The sequence below is a fragment of the Triplophysa dalaica genome, chromosome 7 (assembly GCF_015846415.1).
Source record: "Triplophysa dalaica isolate WHDGS20190420 chromosome 7, ASM1584641v1, whole genome shotgun sequence".
Taxonomy (NCBI): Eukaryota; Metazoa; Chordata; class Actinopteri; order Cypriniformes; family Nemacheilidae; genus Triplophysa; species Triplophysa dalaica.
In genome coordinates this window covers 24,251,631-24,277,460 of record NC_079548.1, presented here as the reverse complement: position 1 = coordinate 24,277,460, position 25,830 = coordinate 24,251,631, and the positions used below count along the sequence as shown (strand labels likewise).

The window sequence follows — 25,830 nt, the reverse complement described above, 5'->3', positions numbered from 1 at the left end:
TGTAGAAGTATTGTTTATTTCTTTATTTATGAGAGCTATTGCATTATCTAGCATTCAACATATGCAATCTTATTGTTGAGTTAGCATTTAGCTTATATACAGTATTTATGCATTCATTCAAAGCAACTTACATTTTATTCATGGGTTTAAACTTGTATACTCAGGGTTTTTCCTATCTCAGAATGAGGCAGAGGTAGTGCCCTCCTCATCTAGTACACACACGTAGGCCTACCATACAATTAAGTGGCTTAACCAAAGTGACTTTGACATATTCAAAGTTCTAATAAAATAAGATGAAAATGACAATTATTAAGTTATATAAAACATTACTTTTATTCAACCAAACAAATAAAGCCTTTTAATCATTTTCAACTAACTTTTCAGCCCACAATAGCAAACTGAATTCACATCTTGCATTCTAAGTGATTCACTTTAAATGATTCAAATTATCTCTTATATTCGCCAGTGACCGAAAAGTTCAATAGTTTAAATGAATCGGTTCAAATAAGTCGTTCGTGTGCGAGTCATTCAAAACGCAATGTGCATTCATTCTGGTAAACTTTCTGTGTACAGCAGGGGTGGAAATTAACGAATTACAATCCTCAAATTACTGTAATCGAGTAGTTTTTTTCAGGAATTTAGCTTTTTTAATTAGTTTAAAAACAGTGTACTTTTATTTATGTCCACTCAAATCACGCATAGAAAACTTGTGTCAAACAGATTTCAAGACATCTTACGGAAATTTAGTTTAATCATGGAGGAGGACGAACGTGTGTGGCAGGCAGGGCGGGTATCAAAAGGCGGTTTTGTGCACTTAAAAGTCAATGGGGAAAGGTACACAAAACGAAGGCTCATCAAAGATATGAAGAAATATTGAGTTCCTGTATCACACCCGTTCACTTAGTTTCGTCCAAACGGTTATATCATGAGATAAAATTGTTCAACTGTCTTCAAAGTCTTTACATCAATTGCTCTGCCCTAATAAGTGAGTAGGGAACATACACTCTAAAAAAAGGCTGGGTTAAAACAACCCAATTTGGGTTATTTTGGTAACCCAACGTTGGGTCAAATATGACCCAACATGCTGGGTTGTTTTATTTAAATCAACTTTTGCTTAAAAATTACATTGCTGGTTTAAAACAAACCCGAAATGTTAAAAATAATAATAACAAAATCACAGAGAAATACTTGAGCATCAGTAAGAATCAAAAGTTTTATTAAGGATCAAAATGCAAGACAAAAGGAATTCATAAAAACATGCAATATGTTATGCTCAATGAACAATAAAATGGCATATAAAACACTTTGATGAAATGTATGTTTATACATATTTAAGGAAAATTAACTTCAATAAATTACATTAGTTTAGATTTAAACATATACATTTAACAAGGTTATTAAAGTGGCACAAGTAAATATAAATAGTTAGACAACTTAACACTTCAAAAATTCATATACAGTTAACAAAGTGGCATGAGTAAAATGCTTTAGGGCAATTCCAGCGTTATGGATGCGACATAAAAACACTATAAAAAGTATTTTACTAAACCCTTGTTGATAGAACCGCATTTATATGATAAAATATCAGTCTATGCACAAGTTTTCTATAAAAAAAGAAATAAACAAGCGTTATGGATGTGAAAAAGGGACACCGTAACTTTCCTCTTCATATAAACTCACAAAACATTTTAAAGAGTGTTAGTTCTTTCGGTTTCAGCACTGCTTAACCTAAAATATCCACGGAGCAGTCTTACTAAAGAGGATTCTTTTCCTGGGAGTTTGTAGTCAACAGTGTGGCGTGCACTTTTGGAAGTGGATGTCCAGCAGGAGGGTTTCTTTATCAATTTGTTCATCTATAAAGAGAAAAAGAGACAAGAAAAGAGACAAGAGAAGAATGTAAGGAAACTGGGCTACCCAGAGCACAATGGATTATAATAAACATATAAAGAAGTACATTAACATTTTACCTAAATAATGTTTACCTTTAAGCCTGTTATGAAAACATCCACGTTCCAGTTGACTTTCTCCTGAATAGAATGATCCATTAATATTAGCTGTTATTCTGCAACCTGTCAGTGGGGGAAAAAAGAAGAGTGGGATATAGTACAGAAAGTGAAATACAGTCTTAAAAAATAATATTATAAACGTTAACACAACTCTTAACTAATTCGACACACTCGGGAATAAGTAGAAGTCTAAAAAGAGCAATAATTGTTCGTCTCATATACCCAAAATTAATTATATCGCATTGTTAACCACTAACGTTATAAGAGCGGCTACTCCCGAGGCAATGGCCGAGATAGAGCTGCTCTCCACGGAGCCACGACCGCTGACAGCCTGAAGCTCACACCTCCGACAGCGTCTTAACAAAATCTCAAAGAGGCGTTATGTTTATATATAAATCACGTATTTGTGTTCTTAACAACTACATTCTCGTCTAAAAGACTATTTAAAATAAGTTCCCTCACCGAACATTAGCGGTTTTTAAAATAAAAAAATTGCTGGATGTTTGCTTTTGACACGACGCTCTCTCGTGTCGACCTTAAACTAATATCAAGATGCGTAAGTTACTGAACTAAATGACTCACACGAGTCAGAAATTTCAAAGGGAAATGTTCACCAAAAATGAAGTTTAAATGATTAAAAAGCTGTAAGTTAGAACAACGTGGGCATAACGTTACAGACTAGCTATACAAAGCTAACGAAGCTAGATTGTAATGTTACTTTCAAACCTAATGCGAACAGCCGAATTTTGCATACTTTTGCCTTTTTTTTGTACAGTAATAGTTTTATACCTTTTCTTCTCCGAATAACAACTTTTCGAGATGAGGTGGATCAAAATGCCCGCGAAGGTAGAGTTTGTCTGATGCGTCGAGGAGTGGGAGGGGTTTACTCTCTCAACCGTCACTCAATTGGACCAGACTGCTAACCCAGCGTTTGGGTTACTCAAAAAATGACCCAACACTGAGAAAATAACCCAACAAAATGACCCAACAGGCTCAACCCAGCTGTTGGGTTAAACAAATAACCCAGCATTTTTTAGAGTGTATGCAATTGGAACGCATGCGAAGAAGTTTTGCAAACTGTGCATTACCATGCACCATGTTATTTAAATAAAGTTTTGTTTCTAGCACAGTTCGATCGACTCGCTTAAATAAGACGTCATTAATACATCTTAAGAAGAAGCAGGGATTACCTTTATGTTGCCTCTATCTGTATTTCGAACTTTTAAAGACACGAACCATGAAAAACCATGGACCACAACGCTTTAAAAATCTTTATTGTTCTACCTAAGAAATAATGTCACAAACATCTTGGATGGCTTGAGGTTGAGTTATTGATGCAAATGTTATGTTGCCAGCAATTGGGGCTTTAAACAGTGTTGGAAGTGCATAAATGGTTTTAACTGGACAACTGATCTCATGATAGACAGACACAACAACACATTGAGTTGTATCCAGTTATAAGATTTATCAGTAAGGTAAAGATGTGTTTTCTTATAAGTAGCTATTTTCTATTTAAATCTCCAAATTTGATTATTAATCATTATTATTAATTCATTATATAACACCGCCTAAAAAGTAACAAGTAACTAGTACTCTGATTAGTTTTTGAGAAGAGTAATTTTTACTTTTACTCAATTACTTTTACTTACACCAGTACTTTTACTTGTAGTTGAGTACAATTTCAGCAATTTAATAGTACTTGTACTTAAGTACAAATTTCCAGTACTCTTTCCACCACTGGTGTACAGTATACGCTAATTCAACAATCCAACTGCACAGCTGATGGCATTAAAATGATGTTTGTCATGTTAATTTAAGAAATTTCAAGAAATGAAACGTACTTGAATGTAAAACAAACAGCCATGAGAAACAGCTAGCTCTTGTTCTGCAACTCTTTTCAGATCCTCAGTGTGCTGATAACGAAAAAGCGTCTCCAGTGTGGCTTAATGCCACAACTGCAATTACAAATGACAGTCTGTTAAATACACACAGAGAGTCTGAGGCGGCACGACATTTGACAGAGCCTCCAATTTCTCTATGCAGGAAAAACCCTTAGTTGGTTCAGTTGAGTTACAGGAAACCTAGCTATATAGTATATATATTGTAGTTGTGAAAAATTTGATGTGTTGACACATCATATTCGGTTAAAATGAAATGTGAACTTATGCAGGGAGCCTTATTGTACGTGTCTGGGAAAGATTTGATTTGGCTTTATTTTCTTGGCTGCCTTTATTAATGTTTCATGATGGACGCGGGTGTGGAGTAACCTCCTACAAGAGCTAGACAGAGACACAGATTGTAAAGATCTGCACGGTTACCGTGGTGACAGCAGGGTATCTCTGGCTTGCCTTGAGAAAGTCAGTGGCAGATTCACCCACGCACACAGAGGAAAGTCAAACAAGCAGAGGGTCCATTTACAAATAACTATACACTGAACTTGTGCATTGTTGCTTTTGCAGGCCTGGGTGAATTTGTCGTGTTGGGCAGTTCGCTGACATTATAGCTATGATACAGTTGTTAAGGAGTCATTTATGTTCTCAAAAATGTTGAAGCATGAGTTTTGTTTCAGACCTGGTGAGACAACATTTTAATGCGTCATATATGTCAAAGGCTGACATGCAGACTGTGCCATCTGTAGTAAGCAAAATGATGCTGACTTTTAAGACACCTTAGTGAGACCAAAATCAATGGCATTTCATATAACCTGCATGCATATGGACATTTCACAATTGTATTTTCAAAAGAAAGAAAGATCTATTTACTTAGATTTGCCAAGTGTGCAATAAAAATCAAATTTCAATATGAACTCAAACATATCTCATCAAGTTTAGCCAAATCCAGATTATTTGACCTTAAAGGTCTGTGCACATACAGTCCGACATTTCTGTATGCGTTTTTTTGTATTTGGAACTCGTTTGTACTGTATCTCTGAATTGTCAAAAGCCTCTCAAAATGCTTGCTACGGATGTGAAAAATGCAAAAAATCCAGTCCAAATTTTTTATTACAGACGAATCAGAGGAAGTTTGTAAATTGACATAAAGTGAGGTCAAAATGTCTGATGCAAATTTCTGACTCAATGTACAATGGCCTTAACAGTCTATATTCATTTGACATCTCCATAATGTATTTTAGACACACTTCCCTCTGGGTAGTGTTGGGTTCAAAAACTGATCAAGATAGTATCATTAATAAACATATTGATTTTAACAAATTTGTTGATGGAGTATATTTTTGGAGGTTAGAGTATGGAGTTGTTGCAAGATGCTTGGAGTTTGTTTTTGAGTCAAACTGTCACGATTATATTTATATTTATGCATTTGGGATACGCTTTTATCCAAAGCGACTTACATTGCATTATCCTATACATTTATGCTTAGGTATGTGCAATCCCCTTGGATCGAACCCACAACCTTGCATTGTTAACGCAATGCTCTTACTACTGAGATACAGGAAAGATTATGTCCTTCTGGTCATGAGTTTTCTAGTTCTGTGGACAGAGTCGTGACAGTGTCTTTTGTGCTTGATGTGTTATGTGTGGAGACACGTTGCCATTGTTGTGACTTTTCGCAACGTGTCCATCTGTTGCGTGCCTTGGCCCTGCCTACTTGTTTCCCCATCATTGTGCCATTAGGGGTTCATTCCCCTCACCTGCTCCGTGTATCTTACCGTTAGCTTCCCATTAGTGTTTGATTCCTGTCACCTGCTTGACACCTCCCCTATGTAATCATCCCTTCGTTAGTTTCCCGATTTAAGTCCCTCTTGTTTATTGTTCTGTGCAGTTCATTATCAAATTCATGTCTTGCATTCCCCCCATATAATATTGTGTTCTTGTTTTGTCTGGTCGAGTCTTTTGGATTATATTATGTTTTTTTGTATTATATTATTTGTCGTCTGGACCTTCTTGTTTTTCCCCCCGTGGGAAGTTTTCTGTTTGTATTGTTTCCCTTGCTGTTTTGCCCCCTCGTTAGTTTTTTGTTAAATAAAGTCTTTTTGTTTATCCACGCTGTCTACATCTGGGTCCTTCCTGTTCGTTTCTTGATACACACACCCCAGTAACCATATATAGTATGTCACAAAGATATCCATCGAAGAGCTTATAAGGACATTCTGTTCTTATTTTAGGACAAACATTTGCTAATAAAGAAACATCTTAATAAAGCAGAGGATCTACATCATTCAATACATCTAAAAAATTATCTATATCATAAATGTTTCAAAAACATCTTAGTAGTTTTATTAAAGGCAAATGCTATAAAAGCTTCTTCCAAATGAAAACACACTCAATAAAGAGTCTGGGCAATGGATATGATTGCTATCAGTATGTGGGCAGTCTCAGTTATGTTATGTAAAGTAGCAATGACTGATAATGAAAATGGAAAAACACAATAATTGTCTCACACGAAAGACACACTTGGCCATATAAAAAAAACTAAGACAATTGAGGTAGCGGAAGAATCTCATGTTTTCCCTCATGTTCATAATGTTTGTCAATATTATATGTTTCATTCGTCACAATACTTGCACTGCTAAACAGTCCATTTTGAGCTCTAGCCAATGTCCCATACTAAATATTCAGCCAATTCAGAACAAAGGGGATGTGAAGCTCAGTGGTAATGAGTTATATGTGCACTGGTAACCTGTCAGTCTGCTGCCGTGATGGTGTAGAGTGACCGTGAAATGTGTAAACAACAGAGTGTGTCAGTTTCTCTCTGCCAGACTATAACAGGATCTTTATTCAAGCCCATAAAAGTTTGAGGAGAACTTGACACACAGAAATGGAGTTGGACTGGTGTTGTTAGACAGCCTGTGAGATGTGTGTGTGGATCAGAGAAAGCAGTAACTCTAGCCTGTGTGTTGTGTCAGCTCATTCTGTTCTTTATCTGCCTGTACAGCCATCAATTTACAAATAATGACTGACGAATGCTGTTGCTGCTTTCTTTCTTTCTACCTATTATATAGTATATATATACTGTATATATATAGTAAATATATATACAGTTCTGTTCAAAATTATTCAACCCCCACTGAAATTGATTGTTTTGGTCGGTTTGACATTGATTATGATCATTCAGTCATCCTGCTTACAATTAAATCAAAGAGGCACGTGTAGGTCAGACAAATATAACATAACATTTATAATGAAATAACCACAAATGTCTATTCTGAGCTCACATCATTATCAGTTTTATTCAACCCCCAAGTGACATTCAATCTTAGTACTTAGTACAACATCCTTTTACAGTTATAACAGCTTTTAAACGTGAAGCATAGCTTGACACAAGTGTCTTGCAGCGATCTACGGGTATCTTCGCCCATTCATCATGGGCAAAAGCCTCCAGTTCAGTCACATTCTTAGGGTTGCGCACTGCAACTGCTTTCTTTAAGTCCCACCAGAGGTTCTCAATCGGATTTAAGTCTGGTGACTGCGATGGCCACTTCAAAATGTTCCAGCCTTTAATCTGCAACCATGCCCTAGTGGACTTGGAGGTATGCTTGGGATCATTGTCCTGTTGAAAGGTCCAATATCTTCCAAGCCTCAGGTTTGTGACGGACTGCATCACATTGTCATCCAATATCTCCTGGTACTGAAGAGAATTCATGGTACCTTGCACACGCTAAAGCTTCCCAGTACCTGCAGAAGCAAAACAGCCCCAAAGCATGATTGACCCCCCGCCATGCTTCACAGTAGGCAAGGTGTACTTTTCTTCATAGGCCTTGTTCTTCCTCCTCCAAACATAGCGTTGATCCATGGGCCCAAACAGTTCTAATTTTGTTTCATCAGTCCACAGAACACTATCCTAAAACTTCTGTGGTTTGTCCACATGAATTTTGGCATACTGCAGTCGACTCTTCTTATTCTTTGGGGACAGCAAGGGGGTGCGCCTGGGAGTTCTGGCATGGAGGCCTTCATTACGCAGGGTGCACCGCATTGTCTGAGCAGAAACTTCAGTACCCACATCTGACAAATCTTTTCTCAGTTTCTCAGCAGTCACACAGGGACTTTTCTCCACTCTACGCTTCAGGTAGCGCACAGCAGTCGAAGTCAGCATCTTCTTTCTGCCACGACCAGGTTGCGTTTCAACATTGCCCTTTGCCTTGAATTTGCGAATGATGCTTCCTATGGTGTCTCTTGGTATGTTTAACATCTTTGCAATCTTCTTATAGCCATTGCCCTTCCTGTGAAGATTAATCAACTGTTCTCTTGTCTTCCTGGACCATTCTCTTGACCTCACCATGTTTGTAACCACACCAGTAAATGTCTAGAAGGAGCTGAGTATCACAGTCATTTTAAAGCTGCCTAATTGGTGCTTATTAGGCTTCATTGCTACTCCCTGATATCCACAGGTGTTTTCAATACCTGATTGAAAACACTTCATTGAACCTCTGTTCTTCAGAGTGGTAGTCTTTAAGGGGTTGAATAATTATGTCAATGAAGAATTCACAAAAGAAACACTTACTACTGTATTACAAAACTAATTGATGTCATTTTAGTTGCATATGGTTCTTTAAGAAGTCCTTGTAGGATTTCTTTCTGAATACAATTACAAATGTACACTAAATTCCCTAAAACAATTTACAGTATTGGGGGTTGAATAATTTTGAACACAACTGTATAAATATATACTGTATAGTTACGGTATAAATGTAATGCTTATACTGTATATTGTGGGGTTTTTGATTGGGTTACATCATTATTGATTTTTTATGCATCAATGTGCATCTTTTTGTGTGTCCACTTTTGATTTATTTATTTGCTTTCAATGAAACTGTTTTATTATGGCCGGGTTGATTAATGGCTATGACACTTTCTTTTCTGCCATGCTTATGGACAAAGTGAATGGGGATAATAATGCATAAAGGAAAATGCTGATAATTTGAGATCTGGTGTGAACCGATCCTTTTGTGATGGGTTTCTTGACAGTGCATACAAAACATGCATTTATTGTGTGTATACAGCTGATGTAATCCCATAAAAAGTGTAAACCATTAAAGGATGTGGGTATAAGCACTTTGCTGTAGTGTACTGTAAGCAGCTTTGTGTAATGGCTCAGTTTATCTGCAGGTTCACACCAAGTTGTCTGGACGACACAATGCTTGTATCAGTTAATGAATTAGTAGGAAACACTTGATAGGCAGCATCTTTAACTGTAGTGTACACGTGGACACAACATTAAAAGAATGGTTCGGCCAAAAATAAAAAAATTCTCATCATTATTTCACCCTCTTGTTGTTCAAAACCTGTGACTGTTTCTTCTGAGGACCACAGAAACAGATCGCAAATCCACTTGTGATGTATTTACAGAAGTATAAGCTTTGCAATAAGTTACGTAGAAGAGCATTACAATCACAAAGGTGAAGTATTATATATAACCTCCTGACTATTACAACCAACATCTAAGGAGACCCTTATAAATCATTCAGCTTGTGGTCCTTCATAAATCAGCATGGCAAATCTTTTGTGTTGCCTGATATTTGCCTTGACTGCTTTATATCATAATAATAATAATAATAATAAATTTTATTTATAAAGCACTTTACATTTTAAGGAAAATCTCAAAGTGCTACAAAAGTGTCGTAATAAAATAAAACAGTTAATTAGACAATTTAAGAAGTCAATTAAAAACGAATACCAACTACGATTACCACAATTTAAGCACTAAAAGAAACATAAAATCAGTCATTTGTGAAGCCCTCAAATGTTCAAAAAGGGACATTGAAGGACTTATTAAAAAGATACGTTTTTAAACTCTTTTTAAGACCATCATTCGTTTGTGGAGCCCTCAGATGTTCAGGGAGGGCATTCCACAGGCGAGGGGCGGCGGCACAAAAGGCTCTGTCCCCAATTGTGCGAGTCTTGGTCCTTGGAGGAAGGAGCCTGTGAGTGTTTGGATGCTCTTCTCGGGAATCCCAATGAGCAGAGCATTACAGTAGTCCAGTCTGGAGGAGACAAAGGCGTGGACGAGTTTTTCTGCATCATGTATGGCGAATGAGGGGCGTAGTCTGGCTATATTCCTGAGGTGATGAAAAGATGTTTTGCAAAGATGTTTGATATGGGCCTCAAAGTTTAGAAAAGGGGGTCAAACCTGACGCCGAGATTTGTAACTACTGTTGATAGGGGAATGTGCTGCCCTGAAAATGTAATACAGTTTATGGTCGATGTTCTAGTCTGATGAGGGGAACCAATGAGAATAGCTTCTGTTTTTGAACTGTTCAACTGGAGAAAGTTTTGATTCATCCACTCCCTTATCTCTTCCAGACAGGCAGTGAGTGTGGTTAAAGTTGTTGAAGATGATGACGGATTAATATCAGTTTTCATATATAATGTGTATCATCAGCGTAACAATGGAAAGAAATTCCAAGCGGCTGATGACTTTACCAAGGAGGAGCATGTAAAGAATAAATAAAATAGGTCCAAGAACTGACCCTTGTGGTACCCCACAATCTACAGCAAGTGAACGGGACCTTGAGCTTCCCATCGCCACAGATTCAGATCTGTCTGTGAGGTATGACTTAAACCAGCACAGAACGGTGTTATTAAGTCCAATAGAATGGTGTAGCCGGTTGAGAAGTATACCGTGGTCAACGGTGTCAAACGCTGCAGAGAGGTCCAGAAGGACAAGGAGGGATGGTGAACCAGCATCAGCTGTCATCAGCAGGTCGTTTGTAACTCTCACTAAGGCTGTTTCCGTGCTATGAGCAGAACGGAAACCAGACTGAAACTTTTCAAAAATGTTGTTGCATTTGAGATGGTGATATGAACACACTTTGCAAAAACATTGCAAAACTCAAAATGAACAATGCAACCAGAAGCACATGAGAGTCTATTGCACATTAACTAATTAAAACTGCTTGTAATCTCCCCAGTAGGCATTATGCTCTGTTCGGAATAGACATCAGCCCCGGGTGGATAGCAGTCTGTGAAATGAACTGACCTATGTAATGTTGCTATGAGACGCTTGAAATAGTCCCTGCGTATACTTATGATGGAATGATACCGGCATGGTTTAGCAGCTGCTGTTCAGGATTCGAATCCAAGAACCTATTGGGAATAGATTTCTGTGCCCATTGCCAGGTTCACCCGTGTACGGGTGCAATGTTGATATCAGAGCAATGTTGATATCAATGTTGATATCATAGCCTATATGGATTGGTCCTTGTTGGCACAACTGACTTTACTTGGCTGCAACATTCAAACTTGAAATGAAAAAATGAAAGATAAAAGCAAGATGATCTGTTTTCTCAAGTGGGATGTGTAACATTACTCTGAAACCGATGGGGATTTCCCCTGAAAAAAGCTGACGGGTTGAAGTTGGGCTAAATCTGAATGTTATTGATGTTCTTAAACTATTCAAAGTGTAAATTGCCATCGGATTTTCCCAACAAATGTATTTACATGTTTAGATCAACAGCTCTGTAAGCATCACTTCACATCTTATTTGAAGGGATAGGTCACTCAAAAATAAATAAAATGTTCATCATATTCATCCTCATATCTTTCCAAACCTTCCAAACACAAACGATGATATTTTGAAAATGTAATTGAAAATCAACCACAAAATTATGTGGTTGATTTTCAACTACATTTCAAAATCATTGACTTTCATTGCGTGGAGACAAAACCATTTCTCAAAATATTTTATTTTTCAAGTATCTGGTTTTGAAGAACATGAGTGCGGAAAATGATGACAGAATTTGATCTCTTTAAGAACGTCACCTTTCTGAAGATCTCTACAGCTACTGTTTGTAAATATGGGTAAAGGTGGTCAACTAGTGGGAGTTAAAACAATGTACCTTTTGAATCATCAACATAAACTGACTGTAACACCCCACAATGTCAAGAGCAGCCTTCAGGACAGCGTCAGTGGGTCTCCTTCATTAAGTTAACTTCATTCATTCCATTGATTAATATCTACTGTCGAAATTTGTTTGAATTGGGTCAAAACAAAAGTCTGGTCAAAAATATATAGGTCACTAAACCATCACTAATTAAAATCACTAACGTTCGTGATTCCTTTTCATATAATAAGTAATATAGGCAAGGAAAAATTTAGAAGATTTTATAGTTGTACACAAAGTCTAAGGGTACGTTTCAAACTACCTCATTATTTCTGTGTTAGGCTTAATGTGGTGCTTTTTCCAAATGGACATTGGTGTTCTTCATGTAACTACTATGCACTTACTGTACTGTGTTATTACAGCCGTAATGTAGGTACCAACCTTGAACCCAAATCTTAACCCATACACCAATACGGCAAGTACATGTAGTTGCAGTATTGTTTTTTGGGAGGGGGGGGCGGTGGTAAGTACACTGTTAGTACATGTACAGTCAAATAAAATGCAACCACATTTCAGTAAATGAGACGTATTTGGGGAATTTTTGCCTAACTAATTTACTTAACTAATTCACAGGCCTTCGACTAAAGCTCACAGTGTTTAAATGTTTATCACAGGACAATATATCCATAGAGGAAATATGGCAGAGGATCTACCTAGTTACTACTCTGTTTCCACTAACACATAACTAGATTACTGAGTAAACTCTTTAAAGGAGCCGTATGTAATAATGACACCTAGCGGTCGAGCTTGGTATCGCAGTTCAAATTAAAATAATAGCAGAGGGTTTTTCCCCACCCCTCCTCAGACTCGATGCTCACATGTGTTGCCAGACACTTACAGGAGTGTAATGGAAAGCATCGGCTCCTACACTATAAGTTTATCTGCTAATTTAAATGTTTGCAGTGGTTTTGTTGTTTGCTCAATAAGCAACACGTTTGAGAGGTTGCCTCTTCCAGAGGTCACATTTATGGGCATGAATATTGTTGTCTTGTTTAAATAATCGTAATGAAATTGTTTATTACTCATCGTAAGTTGTAAAATATAGTAATTCTTTATAAGATTGCAAAGTAATACTACCGGAAAGGGTGCAATCTGCAATCTCTGACCCAGATTGTTTGTTTACTGAAATATGCTGTGATTGTCACCAACTGCCAACCGAGCTGTCAAAATAAATAAGTGGGTAAATCGTCAGTGGGCGGGGTCACACGGACCAAAACAAAAACAGACATCAGATTAGAATAACTGGCAATTGCATTTTATATGTTATATGAACGTAGCATGTTTCCTAAATGTCTACAAACATATTAAGGTATTGTTTTGATTTAATACAATCAATTTATACAGACAGCACCTTTATAGCTTCGCCTCCCCCTCATTGTTTTACGTCAAACACTGGAGAAAGTCTTAAAGAGTGAATAGTTTGTGATTTTTAAGGTCCTACTTTAGTTTATGGAGTGTCCATCGACAAGTTTACATACGAACACGTTCTAAAAACACTTTCATTTTCTAATAATTTTCTTACTTCTTGACTGACTCTCAAATTCGTTTGGCGATTCATCTGTCTTATCCCCTCCTTTCTGTCAGCCTACTCTGATCTGATTGGTCAGATGGTCTAGTCTTCTGTGATTGGTCTACCGTGTGAAGTGTCGCAAATGGAACGGGGATGGGCATTACACGCAGTGACGCAAATCCGACCGGGAACTGAAATTAGAACGACAGATGATTCATTGCGTGATTCAGAGTTGACTCCTTTTTCCTAAGCCAATAACTTTGTTATTCCTACACTTTCGGAATGGTAGACTGCTTACATTCACACTAGGCAACATTACACATTGCATGAAATGTCAAATTAAGGACATTGTAATATTTGATCTTTAAAATACTCAATACTCATGTATTTTCTACTAATATTTGGAACTAGACATGCTGAGCATGAGACACCTGCTCAAATCTATATTCACAACCCAAGTAGGGACGATTGGTTGTGATATTTGAGTGATACCGTGACATTTTTATTGACGAACTGTAGGAGTTTAGAAGTGCAGAGATCAGTCTAGTTTAGTCCATGGGTGTCTGACTGATGTTCATATCAATAAATAAATAGGTCTATAGACTATAATCCACAGACAGAAATCTAGCATGCATAAACCAGACTCACGCCACACAGACTACATAATCTTATATTATAATCTGTTTTGCAGATTTTACCTAACGCTGTGTCAGTCAGAGAATGATGGGTGGGCTGTGTGTTGGAGGATGCATGTTGACGGCTGTAATGAACTCATGGGGAAATGAGAGAAACACACAGCAGGACACTGACTGTGCTGTCCCACATAACCTCACACCATAGCTACCGGTATTTTTCCGTTAAAACTACAGAATTTGTATTTCCTTTTTTCTTTTCTGATATTAAATGTTTTGTGGGTCACCACTATGCTGAAGAGTGGAGTCTGTGTTTAACTCAAGGTCAGCAATGAGATGCTGATGTCATGCTGCATGTTGCTTTGTTTAAAAGTGACTTTGATGTTTTAATAAAGAGTAAATGTTATGTTTTCACTTTTATGCATTTGGACCAAGTTTTCATTGTATATAAAGAAATGCTGTTGATATAAAATACTAAAATGTATTAAGTTCATTTACAGCTTGAAGTTTGTGCCCTGAAGTTTTAAACTGCAAGACTGTTTACGTTCTTTTCCTGTATTTTTTACAGAATTTTACTGGCAACCACAGCTGCCGGTATTTCTCCGTAAAAATTACGGAACATTTTTTACAGTGTACCTTCTGTTCAATCACTCAATACTGTGTCTCAACAAACACACACTGCGTTCAGGACTGGGTGCCATGACCAATATCTCGTATCTCAGTAATACTTGAAAGTACACAGTGATTTTAAATCTCAAAATATATGTCTTTCTTAAAAACTGAAATGATTTACAAATAAATTGAATAACCATGAGGTAATTGTGTACAACAAAATACCATTCATATCTATTTCTTCCTCATCTTGGCTTGTTTTTGGACATATCCCTCTTTGGATTCTTACATACAGTACTTAATGGTTTTTTGTCACTCTCATGTGAAACTTACTTTCAAGGAACTAAAGCATGAGCACACAATACATCATCGCATTGATTCAATATAAGTTTGTGTTGTGCCATCTATCAGTTTCAAACGTTATATCCACCATTTATATAACATTCATCACGGTGTGATGCAGTGAGCAAACAAACACAGCTAAACTTCTTTCAGCAGAGTTAAAGCGGTATTGGCGGGCGTGCTCTTTTGCTGGCTGGATGACGCGTCGGCGAGCTTTATGGGAGAATTGTCCAATAAGGGACTTGGAACCCTTGTTAAGAAACGGATCCATGTTCGAAAAAAACATTCCGAAAACCTGTACGAACCCTGGCAGAGTGAATCGAGCAAAGAAATACTACGTCATACATTCAAATAGTTTTTTCACAAGTTGACCATGTTAAGCTTGAGAAGCCAGCACATCTATTCCTGAATATTAACAAAATCCTTCAAGCCAGCTCAATTAAAGGGTACCTTAGCGGAATCCAATATTTCCACATACTAATTTTCAACTCAACCTGCCCATCTATAGCCAGTTCTTCTTAAACGCAGTTTTCTGTGTAGCCTGTTTATTGATATGTAAACACGTGAAAACAGGTTTGTTTTATAAGCTGATTATTAACAGATACCCGTTTATTTTGTGCATGTAAACGCACCCACTGATATCAAACACCAACATGATAACAGAAACGTTTAATATTCTCAGGAGAACAAGCTTAACTGAGACTGTTCTTATCCCTGGGAAAAGTGCTTGTTCTTTTAATAGCAGCTATTAAACAGGAAACAACTTGATGGAAACAGGTAGAAGAAAATGAATAGAAATGTGGTTTTCTGTGTTCGTTGTTTCAGTATGTTATGCTAGCTTAAGCTATTTCCTTGCTAAAGTTTTATTCATGTATCACATTTTGGGTTTGTCTGCAAATATTTAACGGATGGCTCAGTACTGCGTGTCCATGCATGTTGTTTTGATGCTAACAATATGTCACAGAAGTTTTTAAGGGGTAAACATTCATCAAGTAAACCTTAGAATATCATGCTTTCAGAATTTGTTTTGAGCAAATAAAAACATGATCTACATATGATTCAGGATGCATCACACAGTATTAAATCATGATGAATAGCTGGATGTATTTTGTAAATGACAGCCTTGTTATTAAAAATAATGTTTATTTACACATCAGATTCAAATACCGGTGAATTGGTTTTGCAGATAGCAAATTGCCCAATGTTTTTGTTACAGAGGCCCTGATTGAATACACATGATAATGGTCAGTATTTGATGTGAATATGAAATGATTTATGGTATGAATCTAATGGTACTTCCCCTCTCCTTCACAGTTTGTGGTTTTGTGGTCCACAAAAGGTGCCATGAGTTTGTTACCTTCTCCTGTCCAGGAGCTGACAAGGGCCCTGACACAGATGTGAGTAAATCCTTGTATTATTTATTTTCTTTTACACACATACAGTTCTTGTTCACATTGTCTTCACAGTGTTTTAAGTAAAACATAGGTGTGAAGTGTTTGTCCGTTTAATGACACAGCAGATCATTGAGGCTCTCGTTTTGAAAAGCATCATGTTGAGTAAGACTTCAGCACGAGGCAGCATCGAGAAATAGTTTCTCTCCAGATTCTGTTTGATTGTGGGTGTGATACTCATCTCTGGCTCTGGCTCACTGTGGCTAGTTTCAGCTGCCTAAAATTCTCACCCTGAAGTCAAATGTGCCCTTTTGGCACAGTGTGTCCCCTGTTACTGCTCATAAACTGTCACTCACAGAAAACCCTCACAAGGTCAGCTCTGTGGATGTTTTCTTATAACCCCTCACTAGATTAGCCTCTAAACCGCATTAAGGATACACTTTAGAAAGGCTTACATGATTGTTGTGGTTGTTTTAATGGCTGTAAATTGGCATGCAGGGCTCCAGACTGCGACTAAAATGGTTGAAAAATGTTAATTTGTCAGTGATATTTTTGCACAGATCGCCACTGGCGACCGTGCAAATCTACCGTTTTTTAAATTATTTCCAACATAAGCGGCACACTTTTAAAATAATCCCGTGTACCGAATGCAAACGGGAGAGAGAAAGAAGGATCTGCAGGTTAACCTCACTTCCCAAGATGCTCTAGCGATAGACACCAGAGGCCTTTGCTCTCTGTTTTTTCCACACTCAGCGCACCACAGCCTGATGAGGCAGCTTGGAATAGGTGCATGGAAATTTCCACAGAAAACTCCATGGAATTCCACAGATTTCAGCACTTGTTATTGACAAATATACAAACACAACAAGAGCGCATAACATGATGCGGTGTTTGCTGTGACAGTTTTAGTGAGCCTGAGGACGAACAATGTGATATTTGAGACGTTAAAAACAAAACTAATCCCGTAGAAATTCAGGGAACATAATTTATCTGTCTATTACTTCAGACTACACTGGATAATTTCAAATCCATTCAACAATCAATTCTTGACATTCATATTACAAATTTGGTCTCGTGTATTCACCGTTTACGCAGTCATTTTAGCATCATTCAATAACAATACTTCTCTGCCAATATACAGTGTAGACAGGCAGCATTTTAAGACTATTTGAATACATTTACACACAATTATATTTGTGGACAAATGTAAACACATTTGATACTATTCCACAGAATTCTGCAGATTTCCCCCAAATTTTTGTGCAAAATGTCCGTATTGAGATTCCATATTGCCTTGCTTATGAGGAAAACAACTCAAAAAAACTTTATATGAACAAAACCTATGTGAGGGAAGATTTACATACAACTGCATAACTAAAAGTACTTAATTTAAAGAAAAATTATCTGGCGCTTGTCTTTTTCCTCTTAATTTATTTTTCTTGTCTGGAGCCCTGGCATGGATGAGGCTAATATATTCACTGCGAGTCAGCAAACTTTATTGCTGAATTGTTGTTATAGTCTGTTTAATATTTTACCTCTCTCCTTTATCTTAAATGTGAGCTTTCACTGTGCATGCGTGTGTGAGTGTGTGTCCGTGTGTCTGCGCGTCCGTGTGTGTTTGTTTGTCAAAGAGTGTTAGTACATTTGCATATTGTGTGTGTGAGCGTTTGTATGTGTCTGTCTTTTGTGTTCACCTTTTTTCTTGTTTTTACCGGTTTATAACTTTAACTGATTCGCTTATAGTCAATGTGTCTCATGTAGAACTGCTTTGTTACAATGAAAATTGTAAAAAGCCCTATATGAATAAAGATGAGTTGAGTTGTTTGAACTAAAGACAACATTGTAGTCATTTTACATTGTGTCGATCTTTTTATTATTCTTATGCCCTTATTTATTACGAGAATGAGAGTTTGTCCCTACTGAACTGTGCTTAAAAATTAACCTTTTGTGTACCGTACTAGAAAATAGTAGACTTCCCTGTCTTAGTATAAATATAGTTTAAAATGCTTTTCTGTAGCTCAGTGGTTACAGCATGGCACTAGCAATGCCAAGGTCATGGGTTTGATCCCAGGGATTGCACATACACAGTAACAAATGTATAGGATAATGCAATGTAAGTCGCTTTGGATAAAAGCGTCTGCCAAATGCATAAATGCAAATGTAAGAATTTGTAAAGTATCAGAGATTTTGATTGAACTTTTCTTTTAAACAAGTCTGTTTGTGTTTGTATTTTTTCTCTATTTTTCTTGGAGAGATTAGTGTTTCTCTCTCTCTCCTCTGTGTATTTATGAGTGTGTGTGAGTCAGAGGGTCAGGGCCGCTGATCTCATAAGCTTGTCTCCTCCTGGCGTGAGCGTGTTCTCAGACCGCAGGCTCTATCACGACCCTTAGGCTGCATCCATCCAGCCCTACAATCGTCTGCTTTCATTTGATCATTGCTCATTTTCACAATTCCCTCCTCCAGTGGCCTCGTGCCTCTTTTTTCACTGCTGATCAAACCCTTAAGACACAAGGGCAAAACATCTCGACTAAATTTAAAGATACACCAAATGTTGGTGTAACCAAAGAGACATGAAAGTCTTCATGATGTTTTTTGGTCTCTAGATATGGCTTGTTTTCCTAATATTCCATGTAAGGTTAGTTTAATTCTGGTAGAAATACATGGCAATTGTAAGTAGTTGTGTTAACACAAGATTGAGACCCTTCACAAGCAGTGAGTCCATGGGTTAGGGGTTTGTTGCACAACATTGCACAAACAGAAAGAGCATGAAAACTCTACATGTCACAGTGTTCATGATATTAAAGGGTTTAAACCAACCTAAGCTTTCTTGCTAAATGTTTCTTGTTAAATGATAATAATGAAATGTTGAAATAAATTAATTGCAAATTTTTTACAAAAACAATAGATTTTGTCCTATGCTGTTTGAGCATAATGAACATCATGTCATTAAGGGCTTATAATAGCTGCCAAGATGTGAGATTGATATTAGTGTCAGGGGTTTTCAATTAAAGTTCCAAGAGGTCCAGTCTTTATATTTTCTTCCAAAAGGAGGTCCAGACGATATGTTTTTTGAAAATAAATAAATATTTAATCATTTTAGCCCAGTTGGATATATAAAAAAGATATAATCTTTTATCAGACCACTTATTTTATAATTTGATATCCACAGTATGTATGGATTGTGGGCTATGTGGCTGTAAAGGAAAGCCTTCTTAATAGAAGTCTGATAATTCATATTTATAAAAAAAAAACTACTGACAATATACCAACAGCAAATGTAATGTAACAATTAAAATGCTCTCATAAAAACGTTATGGTTCATAAGATATCACAAAAAAGGTTGAAGACATATAGCAAACCGTAAACAGCCTGACAGATACAAATATTTTAATATTACTGGATTTTGTTTACTGTTGTGTGTCAATTTACCTGCTCTGCATGTCTGCACTACTGTTGTTAAAATAAGGATGTCTATTCATGCGATGCGTCTTTGGCGGGAGAGAAGCAGCTCTTGTGGAGTGGAAAGGGTTAAAACTAATCGCTTTTTGCGCTAGAAAAAATATAAGAGGATATAGCGGCAAAAGATCAAATGCATAAATGTTCTTGAGCGTGTAATGGGACTCTCCGTTGTGTAGACGCGTGGCTCAATTAAACTGAAATCAAATCAGATGTCAAATGTTTTAAATGGTTTATAGGCTCGCGGTCCGGATGGAACGAAGCAAAGATCTTGATCCGGCCAGTCAATTGAGGATGACTGGACTATATCATATATGCAGCTTTGATGTTCACATGTGGGCCAAATAGAAAAGAAATGATCTGCAAAATCTCCATTGATTCTCAATGTTTTCCTCCTTCAGAGTCTCTGAACATACTGTTATGTTCATTACTGGACTCCAGTGTGGCTTTAGATGGATCACCTTTCAAGTCATTAATGAGATCTATTTATATTGAGCCTTTTAAAACACACACTTTCACTTACTCCTGGTTACATAGTGTTCTTTTACAGGCTCCTTAAAATAATAAGATCATGTGATAAATGATCTCTCTCCCTACTGTCTCAACCTTCCTGCTGTTGCGTTGGCTAATATTTGTCTTTGTGTAGCACAGTAAAGCTGGTAAAGCTATTATTCTTGTGTTGTGTGACTGATATTAACAGCAATACGAACAGCCGCAGGTCTGTACATTTCAGCTTCAAGATATTCACATGGAAACTCATGAAGATGGATATTTTGACGTTTTTTTGTAGTTCATTAAATTTTTGGTATTTATTTGTTCATTTATATGTGTCAAAACTGAACAAACTTATTAAAAATGTAAACTATATTGTATTCCACATTATGTTGTATAGCGTCACCATCCAACCCTAGTACACCTAGAGTTTTCGGTTCCTATCAAACACCCAGCGCAAGTGTTTTTGCTAGTTTCAGCCCGACGCACTTCTCATTTTCTCGTCCTGCACTATGTTGTTCAAATTGCCCTCATTTGTCACATTAGTTGAATGTGACTCGTCATACTCAGCAACGCAAGATGGACCCACGCAGCAACGGATTTACCATATTGGCAATTTGGCGAGTGCCCAGGGTCACCAAGACTTTAGGGGCACCAAATAAACCATCAAAACAAAATGAAAATTTTATAAATGTAGGCTACATAAGTACTTGTTTTTTAAGATTTAATTCACACATCTGCGCTAAATATGTGTGGGACCATGTGCGGGAATACCCCCCACTTTTAGAAAAAAATGGTTCTGTTCCCCCGCACTTTTCGAAACACCTCTGCCAACATTCTCGCCCATGTTATCATGTTTATAACATAGATTTGAGTGAACTAACATTCAGCCAATCACAAGTGAGTGGTATGAGGCCAGTCGTCTTTCGTGTACACTTTAAGCTTCAAACAGATCGAAGCAGGAACTGTGCAGAGCGCATTCTTGTAGCGGCAACTAACAATGCAGGGATTGGCACTGATTAATCAAGATATATTAACATTACATGCGTCAGAAATAAGATGGCATAGAATGTAATGCATGCTAAAAGTACATTGAGGTAAGGGCACTGCTTTAGGTCCAAACCTGCGTTTGCGTTAGTGTCAACACTATAGCAATCAATTCATATATGTACATTTAAGTGGAGTCATGTTATCGCAGTACTTATGTGATCGTTTAGGAGTCTAAAGAAGAATATACACATACTTTGCTTAAAAAAATGTTGAATAGCTGTATGTGAAATGGAACCCGCTTGTTTTGTGCGTCTCTTTAGCAGTTAAAATAGTAATAATAACGTTTCATGTTATTTTTATAAATAACCTTGCCATACATTGTAATCTGGTGACTGCCACTTTGTTGAATTAAAATCCCAATCTCCTGAAAATCTGTACATTGTTCCATTGTCCCCTAATGTGAATGTCCCCTATGTATGCAAACTACACATAGGTTTTATATATAAATGTCCCTGTACCCCCACTTTGTGACACGCACAATATTTACACCTGTTAGAAAAAAATTGTTAGTGATTATTATTCACTAAATGATAACAAGAAATGTAACATTACAACAGAAACCAGTTGCCCTTTGACTACAGTAGGCCTAATTGTTAAAAATACTTGATGAAGAGTTGTTTTATGTGTTCTTTTCCTCAAAAGTGTCATGTTAATGTGAAATTCTTCTAAAATAATATATTGTACATGGCTGAGTTTCATTCTTATAAATATTTTAATATATAAATCTTATATAGTATAAATATAATCGGGTGCTGTTGCCCAGGGTCACCATGAGGTCTTAATACGCCTCTGGATCCACCATGTTCTCAGGTAACAATTTTAATATGTGTGATGCAACATATTAATCAAATGACCAGGAAGGGAGCGTTTATTATATTACATAGAAGTTTTGTTTTATGCCCTGAACTTCTGGAACACTGAATGCAGAACACTTACAGTGTCTGTCTGCTAATGCATTAAATGCATAACCAAATAGATATAGAATATTATATGATGTTTCCAAATCGGTTTCTATATTTTAAAATAAAATGCTAAATATTAAAATGTCACTTTGATCATTTAAGAGTGTGAAGCTGACCTCATACCCAATGTTGCATGTTGCGCTGCCATCTTGGGAGATTCATAATCCACGGCTATTATTGTTTTGATATGTACCGTAACTTGTAATAAATATAATGTTAGAATAAAGCTAATTTAAGACACCAATCTACATTTTGGTTGAGAGTTCAACCATAAAAGTCTCAGAAGTCAACTCAACGAGCGAGTGTTGAGCATTGAGCAGTTGCGAGAGCATAGAGAGAATCCCGCTGGCGTTCGTCAAAGCCTCTCCTCGCAGACTTAGTTTTTGCGCGCGGAGCATAAATGCGCTCTCAAAAGGATTCTTTTCCATGCGCGGATTCGTTCTGCGCGCTCGAGGAGCATAAATAAGCTCTCCCACTCCCAAGAGCGTTTTATCGCTCGTGGAACTGTTCTGCACACTTAAATCACGCGTGCATGTGTGGTTTTCATGCGTGCGATTTTTGGGTCTGAATAAATTCCATGCGTGTTGGTCAAAAAAAGAGTTGTTTTCAGCTGTTGTTTTTGCTATTATGATGAACCGAGAATATTAAAAAATGTTTCCAAAACCCCCCCAAAACCCCCATTACTCATTAAGAGAATCAGGACAACACATTTAGACCATGCGCCCTGGCGCGCAACCGTTTTCCCGTCATTAAACTAGCAAAACTGGATTCGGACACATCGCAGTGAGTGTTAGACCATGCGCTTTGATCGTCCAAATAGGGCCCTTAGTGTGTTTGATGACATTGACAGAATGCTTCAGTTCTCAAAATCTGTAAGCAAAGCTTTCCTGCGGCATCAGATCAGTAATATCTCCAACAGGAGCATGATTCAGACTATGGCACAGTACTGAGAGTTCTCTTTGTCCAACTTTGTGTTCCTGTCACTGTGTAATGATAGTGTGTTTAGTGTTTCTCAACTCCCAAGCACAGTTTCTTTGTGGAGTGACTGGCATCACTGGCTCTGCCAGGATCAGAAGGGTCCAGTATTTTACCCTGCATCAGTGCTTTTCTTTGTCTTCAGCTGGTCCAACATGGCCACAGACTCAGTTTCTTGGTTTGACTTCATTATTCATGGGACAGGCTTGTTTAATCTGATCATGCTTTCGGCAAACAGAACAACTCCTTTTGCTGATAAAGGTGTTGTGATCTTTCCTCTGGGTTTTTAGTCTACAACGTTCAGTGCCTGGTATTCATTCACTGTTATTGAATTGGCCTTCTTAAAACTGAAGTATAGTTCCCTTTTTACAAGTACGCGAGGAATTTTTGTCATCAAAATAGTATGCATGTACTGTACACGCACCGCCGGAATTTTGTTTATCTTGCAATACCTACAAAATATGTGCAGGTCGGGGATGCACAATCTGTTTCTTGCAGAAATTAGTTTAACCAACAGGAGGCAACAGTGTCCTGGGAGCATTGATTCTAGGTAGTGGAAGAAAACCTGACCCCTGTAGGCCTGGAGAGGTATTGCAATATGTCGTATGTTAGAATGTTGATGTTTGTTGGCTTTTGTTGGAGTTTGTTGGTGTTGGCTGGATCAGCAGCTTTCATAATACCTAAGGTGGTGTTTACATTAGCCTGTTGTTGTATACGAAAACGGTGTTTAAAAACAGAAACGATCCCTGTTAATGCTGCCGTTTCCACATGTATTTTAGAAAATAATCGCTACACTACTGAAAATGCATGTTACATGACCATTTAGTCAAGCTGGGCATACACAAACAAATGTAAATAGTTGTATGGGTTTACATAAACTGGTTGTTGATGACAGTTAGTTATAGTCGTCACAGACTGACCAGTACAAAATGAACATGATGGCGAGGAAATGCAAGGATGTCTTCGCATGGATAACGTTAGATGAGGTAATCCCTGTTATCAGGCTTGTTTGATTTCATCCAACGCCATGCAGAACGATCGACGGATGACATCGCGGTACTGAGTGAGCTATTTAAAGCATGTTGCTCTCGATTCTCACTCACTTTGCTGTAGTGTCACCTTGTCGATTTCGCCTTCATGTAGCGTAATGGTTCAGATGACAGGGGCTTAACGAATCAGGAAATAAAACGCAATAAGATGAACCAATCAGTAAGCGAATGTGGGCAACCACACCTGGGTATTCTGAAGTCTCTTTGTTCGTCCGTTTACACAGAAACGAAACCCTGGAGTTTTCAAACTAAAACAACCAGAGTAGTGTAACGCCAGGCGTAACCATAGCAAGAGTTATGCAATTTTAAAGAAAATCACAGTAGTATAAATGCTGCAAAAGTCATTGGTTCCCAAACTGAGAGCCGGGAGGCGTAAAAAAAGTTATTATCTTTGATTGATTTGTTGTAAATTGGGCCTTTAGGGGAGGGCAAAAATTGCCTGAACATTGTTCAGTCAGTATAGTGTTACCTCTTTTCTGTTGCTGACGTCATGTGGTGAAGTGTTGTTGTTGATAGGGGGAGAGGAGCTTAATATTTTTAATTAAAGATTACAAGTGTGAATTAATTAAAAAATATAATTGTGTCTACGGATGAATCATTTATAATAATCACTGCAACACTGTGTAAAAGACATCGATTTTCCTTTTGGATTTCATGGTGACTTTAAATTGTGAGTCAAACAGGGACAGAAATTAGTAAGTGAAACTATGTAGAGAAAATAAACAGTAGTAACAAAGCGTGTGATCTGCAGATATACTGTATGTATGTAACTGTGTGGCTACAGATGCTTTGTGATGTCAGTACTTGAAGTCTTTTTCTTCTTGGCAGTATGTTTGCAGCCTGTAATATTAGTGTAAAGGTCAGACTAATGCATTATCCCAGCTGCATAAATGAACAATGACCCGAATCTGCTGTTGTTGAACATGTGTAATGAATATATCAGACAAATGTCAGTGTTTTTAAACTCACCAACCTCTGACCCAGTTACGGCAGCACAGAAAGATGTAACCTCTCTAGTTTTGCAGTCGCAAAAGAGGCGAATTAATGTAAACAAGCAAAAACACATATGTACACATACACATTGCAAGATTTGTCAAAGTCGTGTAGGTTCATCCAAAGTTTTGAAAGTTAAGTCTTAAGCCAGCATCTGTGCCCTTCACTTTTTCTATGAGTTTGTTAAGAGGTGTTCTTAGTTCTGGTTCTTCTAGTAGCGGTTATAAACATCAAAGCTGCTGGTTATTTCATATTTTATATAACTTCAAATGTTTTATAGACAAACTACACTAATGCAGAAAGAGTGACATTAAATACAGTGTGAATGAGTATCATTGTGTGCTCTTTGCCATTGAGGGATTTTTCCACACATCATTTTTAAAACCATACCTGTTCTGTAAAATGAGCCTTGGTCTTCTGTCCACTACAGTTTCTGTCAATAATCGGACGGATGTTATGTGCTCCACTGATTTCACTCCCATTGCTCCTGTATTTGCTCCTAAGGGCGGTTTTACACTAGCA

At 37.4% G+C, this 25,830-nt stretch overlaps 1 protein-coding gene across 2 annotated transcripts in view; it reads left to right on the top strand.

The window, feature by feature from the left end:
- prkcab (protein kinase C, alpha, b) overlaps positions 1–25,830 on the top strand; it is a 161,658-nt gene that overhangs the window by 47,326 nt on the left and 88,502 nt on the right. For both annotated transcript variants that reach the window (XM_056753966.1, XM_056753967.1), the window contains exon 3: positions 16,255–16,337. In XM_056753966.1, coding sequence (XP_056609944.1) covers positions 16,255–16,337 — 83 coding nt within the window. The remainder of the gene's footprint in view (positions 1–16,254; positions 16,338–25,830) is intronic.